Source organism: Telopea speciosissima, chromosome 5 (assembly GCF_018873765.1).
Source record: "Telopea speciosissima isolate NSW1024214 ecotype Mountain lineage chromosome 5, Tspe_v1, whole genome shotgun sequence".
NCBI lineage: Eukaryota > Viridiplantae > Streptophyta > Magnoliopsida > Proteales > Proteaceae > Telopea > Telopea speciosissima.
In genome coordinates, this window is record NC_057920.1 from 29,512,766 (window position 1) to 29,526,772 (window position 14,007).

General features: G+C 36.9%; 1 protein-coding gene across 2 annotated transcripts in view; it reads left to right on the forward strand.

Moving 5' to 3' along the window:
* LOC122661985 (L-arabinokinase-like) overlaps window positions 1-14,007 on the forward strand; it is a 34,474-nt gene that overhangs the window by 13,657 nt on the left and 6,810 nt on the right. For both annotated transcript variants that reach the window (XM_043857519.1, XM_043857520.1), the window contains exons 16-22: window positions 2,730-2,902; window positions 3,015-3,183; window positions 4,655-4,738; window positions 7,368-7,493; window positions 12,183-12,313; window positions 12,399-12,480; window positions 13,512-13,599. In XM_043857519.1, coding sequence (XP_043713454.1) covers window positions 2,730-2,902; window positions 3,015-3,183; window positions 4,655-4,738; window positions 7,368-7,493; window positions 12,183-12,313; window positions 12,399-12,480; window positions 13,512-13,599 — 853 coding nt within the window. The remainder of the gene's footprint in view (window positions 1-2,729; window positions 2,903-3,014; window positions 3,184-4,654; window positions 4,739-7,367; window positions 7,494-12,182; window positions 12,314-12,398; window positions 12,481-13,511; window positions 13,600-14,007) is intronic.

The following is a 14,007-nucleotide window of genomic DNA, read 5'->3' on the forward strand; positions in this document are numbered from 1 at the left end:
CTCTGCCATAGCTACCTGCTCTGCTCTGTTGAGTGTTGCCTTGTGAGTTATATCAAGGTGAAGGGACTAGTGGATCTCCAATTGACTCCTTGCGTCTGGTAGTATGGGGAGGATCTGTTATAAGAGATTGGTGGATCTCCAATCGACTCTTTGTATCTGTTAAGATCGGTAGGCTCTCTTATCCATCTTCAAAGCTACTTCTGCCATTGAAGATCAGTTTTCAAGTAAATAGTTTACTATTATAACATTCAACCTTCTTCTTCTAATCCTCCAACCTAAGCTCTATCTATCCCCATTGATTCCCCTTGTTATCCACCATTAAAAACCTAAAACCTGCAATTATTCTTCTCCCCTTCTAGGTCACATGCAAGGTGATTTTCGCGAAAATTCTGCCCAGCCAAATATAACCATTAGAACCTGCTAAAATTTTGATTGAATTTTTCTCAAACCCTAAGAGAGACTATTCAAATTTCAGCACCATCCACCCAGCTGATTGTCTGAAATTACAGTTTTACCCCTCTCTCCTACTAGGAAACCTCCATAACTCCAGATTTAACCATCTGATTTAGATGTAACTTTCAGCAAACCTCCATAACTCCAGATTTAACCATCTGATTTAGATGTAACTTTCAGCATATATTCCCCTCCGCCCTACCCGCACTCGACCTAAAGCCCTTGTCCTAACTCCACTTCTAAACCCTAGATTCCATCACTTCCCTATTTCCCAAAAGCCTAACCCTAGTTGCTGCCCAATTACATCTAAACTACTTCTACTCATCCAAAACCAATAAACCTAGTTCATTAGACTCCCCTAAACCTGCCTAGCTTTACCATATAAGATACCTATCCATTACCCTAACCCTAACCCTAAACTTGACGTACAACTCCAATTCTGTCCCATCGAACCAGCAGCTCAACAGGTCCTGGATGTCTGGCTCCTAGTAGGTCTCCTACCTATCTAGGACTACATTAAGTAGCCCAAGGCCCATATAATTTGCCCATAACCCAATATCTAGCCTTCCTAAGCCCAATCAGCTTGACTGTATCATAGGCGTTTAAAATTCTGTAGCTGCACCATCAGGAAAGGATGGTGGGTTAGCTGAATAAAGAAAACAGAAATATTGTTGAAGATTGATTTAGATAACAACAAAGAAAAAGAGGAATAAGAGAACGTTGGGCAGGTTTAAATGGAGAAGAGTTAGGGTTATCATCTGCTTAGGATAGGGTAGATAAGGGTTTAATGAAATAGAATAAAACTATAAATGGATAAAATAGTTGCTGTAATGGGACTGCGAATTGTGTCTGGTTGACAAAATTTAACGTAAAATCAATTAGTAATCTCCATTTTAGAAACAAATAGCTCTCTCTCAGGGTTTTTTCCTTGAAGAGATTGAAATGAGGAACTCAATGTTGCAATATAGGACAGATAAAATGGGTTATGGGCCAATGAATACACTATGGTAGAGGTCCAAGTGTGGAGCTCACTTGTGGTTAAACTGTCGGAGCCTAAGCACTACCTCATATCAGGTCCAGTGAAATCCACGAGCACAAAAACCTTGCTGTTCTCTGCTATAAACCTAGATTTACATGTTTTCGGGTCCAGGGAATGGTCTCGGTTGCATAGTTGAGAAGGATACAAGGTGACAAGGCTTTGGAGGGGTGCCTAGGCGACAAGACGCCCTAGCTGGTCAGTCTATGTAATATAGCAATGATAATTTTATATAATTGCTTATATGAAACATACAAGCCATATCAATGCAATATGATATAATTATGCTCGTAATGAACTAATGTGAGACAACCAATATATAGAATAAACAAAGCATAGGATATTAGTATAAACATATTAAAAACAAATTAATAAACATAAATCAACGTAAACTCGTGAAATGTCATAGAAAATGAAATTATTTAAGGCATGCTGTCACAAGGCTACGCCTAGGCATCCAAGGCGGTTGTCTTTCGTGCATCAAACAAAGTGTGTTGTCACCTTGGATCTAAGAAGGTACTTGGACACCTAACACCGTAACATTTATGCTTGGATGTCTTTAATATTATTCTGGTTACTGGGGTAGGGAACATGGGTATATCATATAGAAATTTTATACAATTTCCCAGTTTGCCAACTAGTTGATTATCTAAGTGCATTCAATATTGAAATCCACATAAAGAAATGTTTAGCAACAACAGTGAAATTTTTGTTTTGAAATTAGAGTACTGATTACTAAAACTGTAATATGAAAGGTCAAAATGTGAATGGACTTTTTAGAATGTCAGGCATTTTTTTTTATATTGGCTGCTTGTTAAAATAATGGACACGCACCCAGTCCAAAAATTCTATAGTGAAAGGAATACATATAGATTTAGAGTATCCCAAACCTCTTACATATGTCATGTCGCCTTAGATGTAGATGATTGTTAAATGAAGTGTCCAAGTATCATAGGAGTGTGGATGATCCTGCATCATTTCTCCAAGGCACAAAAAGTATGGGGCCCTTCAACTTACAATGTAGAATCTCATTTAAAGTCAGCATCAGATTTTACTGCAACGTATGCATTTGTTTAAAGAAGGGTAGTGTGCAGGCTCACATACACCAGTAACTCTGCAAGTATATTTACTGTAGTTTTCTTCCATTATATGAAATCACATTGCAGCTTGTTTATATGGCTATCATGAGTTACATCCTGTTCCTAAATCTGATTTTTATTCCTTTCTCTTGACAATATAGCTTAGTGGGGCACGGAGATTACGTGATGCCATAATACTTGGATATCAACTACAAAGAGCACCTGGCAGAGACATTAGCATACCAGAATGGTATTCACTTGCTGAAAATGAACTTGGCCTTCGCAAAGCAATGCCAAGTGTTGAAATGAGTGAGGAAATCTCCCTTGCCAAATCGTGAGTATTTGATTATTTTTTTTCCGATAGTTCCCTTAGAATATGTTTATTATCAAAACTATTAAACATGTACTAACACTTGACAGCGGTCTTCCACTTGTATTTTTGGTAGATGCACTGAAGACTTTGAGATTCTTCAAGGAGATCTTCATGGCCTCTCAGATACATTGAGTTTCCTAAAGAGCTTGGCAGAACTAAGTACTGTACAGGATCCAGGAAAGAATACTGAAAAGCGTCGGATGAGGGAGCATATTGCTGCGGCTGGACTTTTTAATTGGGAGGTATTTTTCATTTCACATAGGAGTCACAACATTTTTCTGTTGTGCTGCAGAATCTGGTCTGATTCTGATAACAAAATGGTGAATTACTGAAGAGTCCTATTACTATATAGACTGTTAAGTGTTAATAGCAGGTTCAAAATCGATGTACTCAACCAGAAGGTTCAGAAAACCAGAACAGAAACTCAAGATAGAAATAATCCAAAAGTTACTAAAGCTATCTGAACACTACTCAACTGAATAGAGCAGGAACTTTTAAACAGAAAACAGAGTAGCCACAGGGTTTAGATTAGTACTTGGAATAGTCAAAACAGACTATTATTTGACATTCCTGCTCGAACTAGGACTCTAAAACCAAAACATGGACTTAGAATGTAACCTGGACTCACATTCCTAATTATTTAAGAACTTGACTTAGTTCATTTCTAACATTAAAAAAGATTATAAACTAATACTACTTAACTAATCTCATAGTACAATAAAAACTCATTGGTCCAAAGACCCAACATGCATAGAACCCAACCCCAGGTTTATTTCCTCTATCTTTCTATGATTTTCCTGCATCAATATGTTTGCATGGTTTCAAATGTAAATGGAATGGAATAAACCCACGACATACCAATTTTTTCTCTTTAGCTCAGATATTAAGTGATACTTTGACATTTATAGACTGTTTATTTGATGAGAATAATTATGGGCAAATGGGCAATATTAATGTGTATCAATGATATTCAATTGAATGGTTGTCAATAGAGAACATTTTCTATAACGTGAAATACTCGTTGAAAAATAGGGGATGACACTTGTAAGAAATATGTTTAACTGAACTCATGCATGAAAGAGCAATGACAGTGACCCTAGTGTATGGAGCCAAAATCTTGACGAAGCAGACTTTGATCTTTTGTTTAAGCTGCCAAACTGACTACACTCACTAGATTTAACTTGAGCATGTAGCCTACACTTTGCTTGGTAATACAGCAGCTGATCATTGGAAGTTCTGGTTGGTTGACATCTGCAGCTTTTTTTTTTTCTTTGGGTGGGGGGGGGGGGGGGGGGTTGGGGAACAGCATTCCAAAAGATGATACGTTTTCATAAGTCTCTTAGAAAAACAACTTCAATCCTTTAAATGCCTGATAGCTTGCTTTAGAATCTAGCACCCCCACCCCCAAAAAAAAAGAAAAGAAAAAGGAAGAGATACTAGCCATATCAGTAAAAAAAATCAGTAGACCCCTCCTGACCTGAAAGTGGTAGGGTAGGGGGCACACGGAAAGCCTAGGTGGATCATGTCTGCTAGTCTTTGAGGTCTCAAATCATATTTTCTTTATTAAAAGAGCTAGAAGGAAAAGTTTCATTATGAGACATGCTTTTGGTTGTGAAAATAGAGTATATATGATGGTTTAATATCAGTTTTTGGTTTTCTTTAGGTTTCTATTTGCAATTATGGTTTTGATTGTATTAATATTGTGTCTTGCAGGAAGAGATTTACATAGCAAGAGCACCTGGGAGGTTGGATGTTATGGGAGGCATTGCTGATTACTCGGGAAGCCTTGTATTACAAGTAAGGTTTTAATCCGCCGATACTGACCGCTACGTATCTTATTTTTAGGGTACCAATACGATAAAAAGTATCAACTATATAGGGTCGGTATGTGACCTGATATGTTTGATACTTATCGATACACTTGGTACATCTCTTATAACCTATATAACTCGATCAATGACTCAAAACACTTACCAAAAGCTCCTGTAAGGCATTGTTTTGATTCTTTGTTTCTACTGGAAAAGTGACTCTAGTAGTGCTGATTTCATCATCATTTGTAATTAAACAACCTATAATCAAAGATCGAAATCAGATTTGCGCAAGAATAATTTTCTATTACAACTTTGAATTTTTTGCTCAAATACTGAATTTTTAGTGTCATGTTTTGCAATGGATCACTAGGTTAGTGAAAAAACCTGAATGATTACATCAACAATTCTTTTTTTTTTTGCAATGAGGTGTGTATAAACCCTATTTCTTCCCCAAACTGAAAGTGACTTTTGTTTTTTTGTACGAGTACAAGTAAGAAACTTCATCCTTTATGCATAATCAATTGAATGCACTTGTTTCGTCATACTTTGTTCTCTTTATACATGATATATCTAACATATTACTTATTTATAGTGTTTTATGCTTCAAAACTGTATTTCACATATATCCTAAACATTTTCATGTGTATCCTTAGTGTATTTTGCGTCTCTCTAATACGATACGATATGTTTCTTAAAATCACTTTTCCGATACAATAACCGATACCGATACTTTAAACTATTTAGAGGTCAACTTCTCTCTCTCTCTCTCTCTCTCTCACTTTGCTTGTGAAGTTTGTGTTTATCTAACAATTTTTCATTAGAGATGTGTTGATATTTGCCCACACATGTCTTCCTTACCCTCAGTTGCAAGGAGAATGCAGTTTTGTAATGCAAAAGTTGACCTCGAACCAGGGAAGCACCAGTGAGAGATCAATTGCAGCCAGCATCAACACAATAAGGAAAAACAAATTGAATATAACTGATACTTTATTGCCTTTTTTTTTTGTTTACATATGAAAGAAGAAACATAAAAGGATAAGAAGAAGAAGAAGAAGGGGATATAGAAGGGCGGATAGGATCAGCTCTCTCATCCAGACTCTCTCAGCCCATCATCCTCTCACCCACAGTCTCTCACCCTTGCCGTGTCTCACAACTGCAACCATAACTCTTTTCTCTTCAATAGCTGTCCTCTGCTAAGCCTCATACTCTTATTTATAATAACCCAATTACGAAGCAACCCAGTCCCAATCTAATTAAGAAACTAAGTATGTCTAGAAAAGGAAACTACTAATTCATAAACCTATAAAATAGAAACTTCCTATAAAATCTAGCTGCCATACATCAAAATAGGAACTTCTATTTTAGAGAAGAAAATAAAATAGTAACAAATTAAAATTAGAAACTTAAGGAAATAGAAACTTAAGCCTACTTTCTAAATATGAAATTAGAAACTAAACTTTGGCAGCATTACGATAGAAGCTTTCTCCACTTGATGGGCCCACAGATCTTCTAACAAGCATCCCCACACAAGTATGGGCTGTGACACTGTTCACGTGAACAGTACCATGAACAGTGTTTGGTCTTATTTTCTTCATATTTCGATCTACGTTTTGTTAACTTGTTTCTTGTGTATCTTGAAACTTCAATTAGTGTCATCCTTTCTATTCATTGTATATCTTCTTCCTTTTTCAAACAATTTGAGCTTCTTTTGTTTGGTTGCATACAAAGTAAACTTTGGTTCTTTTCTTATGCATTAATAAAATCAGACAGTGCATACTTGCAGTAGCCTATTGTGAAATTGCAGATCTAGATACAGATAGAAGGGGCCCAACCCACTAGTGGCCACAAATCAGATTTTGAGTTGTCTTCCTAACTTTGTCATCGATAATATTGCTAAAGAGTTTCTTCCCTAAAATTTAAAATTTATTAATAAATGTGTAAATTAAAGTATTGATATGTTGAGGAAGTTAGAAAACAACTTATCATAGAGTATCTTCATCAGCAATCACAAAGCTCTTGATCTTTCAAAAGATCAATTTTTTGTCAGTGTATACACTTTTGGAGCATCTTATTAAAGTGTGATCTTGTTTGAGTTTCATTTGATCAAATGTTTATTTTCTCTTCTGTTTCTCCCTCTGTTATTTATCTAATATTCTATCTTGTCCAGTTAAATTTCACAACCCTGAGAAGAATTTTCATATTTAGGGCACTTAACCTTCTCGAGTCTAAAATTTTTGTAAACCTCTGTATTGTTGTCTACTCAGAGTTTTAAACTTTCCTTGTTCCCCAATCATCAGTGTGATTGCATGTCTATGTGAAATATCATCATGTTAACATAGACCATCCGACATGCATAGAGTTTATATACTCTTTGTTTTGTTTATCATCACTACAATAATGTTTCTTATCTTAGTACTAATGCTTTCAAATTAATTTATTCATCTTTACCAACTTGTGGCCTCTCACACATTTAACTTTTTGGTTGATTAAATTATGGCTTTATTTTTTCTATTGGGAGAAGGGGGGAGCTCTAGACACCATAAAATCAAATTTTCCTTTTTCAATTTCTTTGCACAGCAATTATGATATTGAGAAGATAAGTTTTTCTCTCGTAGATGCCTATTAGAGAAGCCTGCCATGTTGCTGTTCAGAGGATTCATCCAAGCAAGCAAAAACTATGGAAACACGCCCAGGCTCGGCAGCTTGCTAAAGGGAAAGAATCAATTCCTGTGCTACAAATTGTAAGTGACTCCTGTTTGAGTAACATTGTTTATTTTGTTTATTCAGTATTTTCTGAAGAGAATTTTCACCTAGTTATTATTTCCATTTCAATGCTCTCAGTTATGTGGTTTTCCAATTACATCTTATCATGAACTTGTATATATATGCACGCAGAATATTTTTTTTGGTTCCTGATCTGAGCCATATTCAGGGGCTGATGTGGCCAGTACCACCATTGGATAGATAGGAAACCTTCTGGATTGGCCACGTCAAGTTTTTGTGTATTGCTGCATTTAAGCTGAACTTTTTACAAATAGAGGCTTGTGTGGATAATGTTTCTGGAAAATTTTTACAAATAGTGGATTGTGTGGATAATGTTTCTGGAAAATTTGAGCACCTACTTGGAAATAATGTGGCAGAAAATAGGGCCACCCAGCCAGCCATGGCAGATGGAATATGGAGGAGGATGGTTAGTATAGTTGTCAAAGTACTAGGCGATCCAAGGCGTTCGAGGGCCAGCTAAGTGCTTAGGTGACAAGGTGCTGTCTTTGGGGTTGCTTACGCACCCACAACCTAGGCACTTTAGTGATTTAAAAAAAAATTGTCATCATCTCAATTTTAAAATGTCTAGAAAGACTTTTGAAGTCTTGCTTATACATTAATATAATTTTTTTACTCTGTTCTTTTTGGTTATAATAAAATAGAATATTTGTATATAATAAGGTAAACAAATATCCTAGTAAAGAAGGGGGTGAGGGCATTCTTGATGGATTCTGCCACAGATACTACTTAAAGAAAGGGGAGTGGTTGAGGGCATTAATATATAAAATAAGATAAACATATATCTTATTAAAGAAAGGAGGGGGGAGGGGTTGAGGGCATTTTTTATGTCGGTGGATTCTAGAAGCGGGGATTGGAGGGCCAAGGGCCATAGCAGAAAAAAAATCACTTGTCCTCTATTCACAACGTCGAAAGATTCGTTGTGGCTACCTGTTTTTCAAATGAGGCTGCAACAGCGATGAAGGGAGTGGCAGCGGCGCTGGAACTTGAACAGGTACATTCCCTTTTTATTCTTCTTCTTTTTTCTTTTATGGTAACGATGATGGTGTGGCAGTGGCTGTTGCTACTTCTCTTCGTCGACAGAAATTGTTGTGGCTGCCATTGCTACTGCTTCTTCAATCTTCTTCATCTTCTTCCTCCCACTCCTTCCATCTTCATCTTCTCCTTCTACTTATTACACTGCTGCCACTGTTGCTATGGCGCTGGTGGTGGCAGCGACAGTGAACAGAAAGTTGTTTCCTTCTTATTGGGGGTGGGGGAAGTCGAGTCGCAAAGTTGAGCATGTCCGGCCGACCAAGATTTCTAAGGGCAGGGTTTTGTATCTCAAGATCTCAGCAACTGTGCCCTCTTTTATTCTCTTCTTTTTTTTCCTTAAAACATGATTCCATGTAGCTCCGTGTATGAGATCTATGTACACAAACACATAGAACTCTCAGAAATGGAATAAAAACAAACAATATATAAAAAAAGACACAAATTCCTTGGATAATAATGTGACAGCTCACCTTGGCCCAGATTTTCTGCCCGCCAAAGCGGCGCCAAGGCTATGTGTTGACAACTATGAAGGTTAGTATCCTTTGAACAAATGGGAGGGTGGAAGGGAGAGAACAGAGAATCATAAAAACCTGGAACGAAAAAGGCTAAAAATAGCTTTTATCTGAGCCCACATAACATTATGATGGAGGGTGATGAAGAGGGCAGTATGATTGTGAGAACCGATATGACCTGAGAATTATGAAGGATGTAACCTATGTAAGAGTAGGGTTGTTAACATGGTGAACAATAGAACTTAGCCTTAACAATAGCTTACCAATAGACAGATTTATAACCTGGCTGTGGCATTTACCAAAATGGTAAGTTTTATTTAAAAAATCCAGAAATCTAGATCTATTTTTTAAAAGACTAGTAAAAGAGTTTGAAGAGAAATAAAAGAAGATGAAGACAAACCAATCTATATTCTATCCCATCTCAAGTACGTAAAAGATAGATCAATTTAATGTTGTCTATTACTTATCTCAGAGAGTACTTTACCAAATCCACTTGTGGGCCCAATAAAATAAGTTAGTTTACAATTAAACCCATAACTTAAGCCCATACTTCTAATAACTGAAAACAAAAGAGAAGAAAATACAATCTAATAACTAATCCGTTACAGTTAAATTGTGTCAATTTCCTATCCTTTATTGATATAACCTTAATGGATTTTTTTGTTCTTTGAGTAAACATCTTGTACACCCCCAGAGGTTTGTTGACCTGTCATGTAGCCCCCAAGATTTTTAAAACCTTACTTAAAGCCCCATAAACCTCATGGTGTTAGTTAGGTGTTAGTTTAACAATGTAAAAGACCAAAATAGCCTTTGTACATTTTTAATAGATTCAATAATGAAATGACCCTTGATGCAGATTTATCACCAACCTGGGCTTCTTTTATTAGGAATAAGTCTAGGGTTGGGTTACATACATGTTGGGCCTTTGATCCCATGGGTTTCTAATGTAATAGACCACTTTTATGGACCTAAAATATGGGTAAATAGGTGGCATACGGGATTAGCTCCCATACTTAGTTTAATTTCCATACTTAGCTTTTTATTTGGTGTTTTAAATTGAACCGGTTCAACCAACGGTTCAATTTAAGTGATTTTATTAGTTTTTCTTTTAGTTGTTTAGTTGGGCTGGATGAGGACTCTATTTTGAGTCTATTTCAGTTTCCTAGTCAGTTTAAGTTAGCTAATGGGTTAGGGATAGGATTAGGCCTTTCCTTTTTAGTGTCGAAGTCTATTTTTGAGTCTTCTATATAAGTTTGTAAGGGAGGCCAGCATTGGATACGAATTTTCATTAATAAAAACTCAGCTTTATGCTTGCTGCCTTTGTTGCTGTTATTCTCTCCTATGAGATCCAGTCTTGTGAGTCATATCAAGAACCCCCTCCCCCTTGTGAGTCATATCAAGGATTGAAGGACTGGAATCTCCAGTGAGTCAGTGACTCCTTGCATCTTGTAGATCGGGAGGTCCTCTCTTAGCTCTTCTTCAATCTGCTACTGTTGGAGATCAGTGTTATTTAAGCTTTGTCTATAGGACTACATTAATCCTACTACCCTTACACCTAAAACACCTAATGTCTTCAGAGGGGTCAAGTTACCGATTTGCCCTTATGTTTGACCCACTCATCACCTGCAAGACTGTAAACCTACTTCCACCACTGCAACTCAGCCCCACCCCCAGCCCCTGTTCTTCTTCCCAATCCACCGTCCTACCTCCACCATGCAACCCAGCCCCACCCTATACCCAAATTCTAATTCGATTCAAAGTAGAACTTCCACAGTTTATCTGGGTTTCTTCCACTGAAGACATTTTCTGTGGCTCTGCTTGATTCAGTCCTAAACAGCTTAAACTTTCACTTCCCTGCTGCGGCTACCACTAACGGCTAACCCTAAACCGCAGCGGACGGGCAGAGGCCGGAGGCTCTTCCATTATTCTTCATACGACTCTCAAATATGGATCGAATGATCCTTAATAACAAGGGAACAATACCCTATACCATTAGTCAGATCTGAAAATCGAACCAAATGCTGTGGCTCAATAACAGATTGCTGCAAGCTATAATGGGAGAAAATCAATTACCACAAATCAAGGAGGCTGATGGGCTTCAAAATTGGATCAAGTGGGCCCTTATAGAGGGGCAACAATGTCTCAAAAAATCAACAAGATCTGCTGGACAGATTAAAAAAATTTTCATATTCTTCAGATCTGAAAACCTACCCAAAAACAGGGTACCCCATGGAGTAAAGGAGAACTGCAATTCTGAAAAATCTGGTTGGAGGATCTCCTTCAAACTGAGGTCGAGTCTACTGCTGGGCAAGGTGAATTACTCTTCCAAATATGAGATGAAATCGATAGCTTGGTATCAAGAAATTTGAATTCCAAAAAACTTCTCCAGAGGATGATATGGCTACTTTCAGGGTGATATGGCTACCCTAGCAGAGGATGAAGAAGATGAAAGAAGGAATTAGCTGACAAGGGTATTTTGGCCATTTACAGATTTATGGCCTGCTGACATCATCACTTAACTTGTTCACTCTTAACACAATGGGTATTCCGTCAGTCCTAGGGGTCTTTAAGTAAGGTTTTAAAAATCTTGGGGGCTACATGACAGGTCAGCAAACCTCAGGGGGTGTACAAGATGTTTACTCTTTTTCTTTTTATTTGGAAAATTTTCATCCCAAGCCTATGTGGTACATATGGGCCCATCATAGATGATGCTCATGCATCAAGAGGAGGATGAAGACGGGTATTTTAATCATATTCTCGGTGAAGTGGGGGGGGGGGGGTGGAGAGAGAAATAAGTAAAAGATGTTTTATCACCTTTATACCATACTCCACCTGTTATCCCATTGTAATTCTCTAGTGGTTCTTGTTTTTATATTCTTGAATATCTGATAGCATTTTATCTAATATTTATGCATGTGGGTATGTGTGTGTGTGTGTGTGTGTGTGTGTGTTTTGAGTTGGGGTGTGATGTGGGAGGTAGGTGGCCATGCTATTCTTTTTAGATCTATGCTTTGTAAGGGATTTGATTGCCTCTTTGATTGGAGTATCCATCCATATACTAATGTGTATTTGTATTTTATTTCCTACTTTTGGCCTTATCAGGTATCATATGGATCGGAAATAAGTAATCGTGGACCAACTTTTGACATGGACATTTCTGAATTGATGGATGGTGACAAGCCTATATCTTATGAAAAGGCAAACAAATTTTTTGCCCAAGATCCATCCCAAAAGTGGGTCATTCTTTTGATTTGAAAATTTTATTTTTTCTAAATTTTCAGTTGAAACAATCAGTTATTAATAAGTGTATTATTTCAGGTGGGCATCATATGTTGCTGGGACTATCCTTGTTTTGATGACTGAGCTGGGAGTTCGTTTTGATAACAGTATTAGTATGCTGGTATGCAGTCCTTTCATATTCTCACTCTCATTTGTCAGCAGGATTTCCTAGTCCAATTTTTATGCAGTAGATGGCTTGTTTATTAAATCTAAATTGTCTTGAAATGTGACAATTTGAAAGGAAATGAATAAGCTTTAAGTATAACTAAAATCACAAAAACCAGATTAGTTTGATCTTTCAAAGTAGCTGCAACAAAAGGTGATGGAAATATCATGTGGAAGGGATTAAAACTTAAGAAGAAATTGCCCATGTTGTTCCACAGAGTCATTATCTCTCCTTATTTTCTACTTCCCGCAATTCCTGGCATCAAACACGAATTAGATAAGGGAAAGACCTAGTTTATGAGTTAACTTGCCCGACATGACCGATAGAGCTTGGAGTATGGGCAGCATTATAGGAAAGTCAATTGTTGTATATGATATAATGGGGCCTGAGCTCTCCCATAATCCCATTTTGGGGGGTGGCAAAATGGGAGAATGAAGACAAGTAAGCAGATGGAAGGGAAGAGCAAAATGTTATTTCACTCTTTGCTTTCTGATGAAAAAAATAGCCATATTTGTAGCTTTAGATCTCCCACATCAATTAGATATTTGACAAACTTTGTATAACAGAAAGTTTCTGAATTAATTTTGGAAATACCTCTTATCAACTTCACAAAAAAATAAATATTTCAACTGTCATTTATCAGAATAAATAAATAGATATTTTATGCTAAAGTTACTGGTTATCAGCATTGATAGAGGAAAATATCATTTTATGCCACAAATGATTATTACAAGTGGAAAGTTTGTAAAAATTTATCCAGAAGTGGATATTTATACCATCATAATGCATAATAGCCAAAGTCCTATCTGATCCTCTTCTGTATGATTTGATGTCGCTACCATATAAACGTTTTTAAATTACTATTGATCTTCTATTGGAATTTCTAATTTATACTGCTGTTCATGATTTCAACCATAAGAACAGTTATCAGTTACATCTACAGGCCATTAATAGTTCCACTTCTGATGTTTCCTTCAAACTCTCAGGTTTCTTCTGCAGTACCTGAAGGCAAAGGTGTATCTTCTTCTGCATCAGTGGAGGTTGCAAGCATGTCTGCATTAGCTGCCGCTCATGGTTACTATGCTCTTCTACTTCATGATCTTCAATTTTATTGTCTTTATTATTTTTCCACAGCTAGAATAAAATTGTTTCCTATAAAACTATTTTTTTAAGGTTCTTATTCTAAGTAATTTTATGAGAAACGGTGTTGTATTTGTATACCAACAACAAACTCAGCCTTATCCCAACTTAATGGGGTTGGCTACTTGGATCCAATCAAACAAAGTAGGTAAAAACTGCAAAGTGAAAGAGAAGAATGGGATAATGATATGAGAAGTGAAAATGACAAATGAAAAAAGGAAAATACAAGAAAAGTGAAAGAGGATAGAGGCACAGCCCAGCAAGTCAGGAGAATCTCAACTAAATAGGATCTGCTACCTGAATCCTTGCCCTCCAATAGGCTCTATCCGAGGTCATACACGG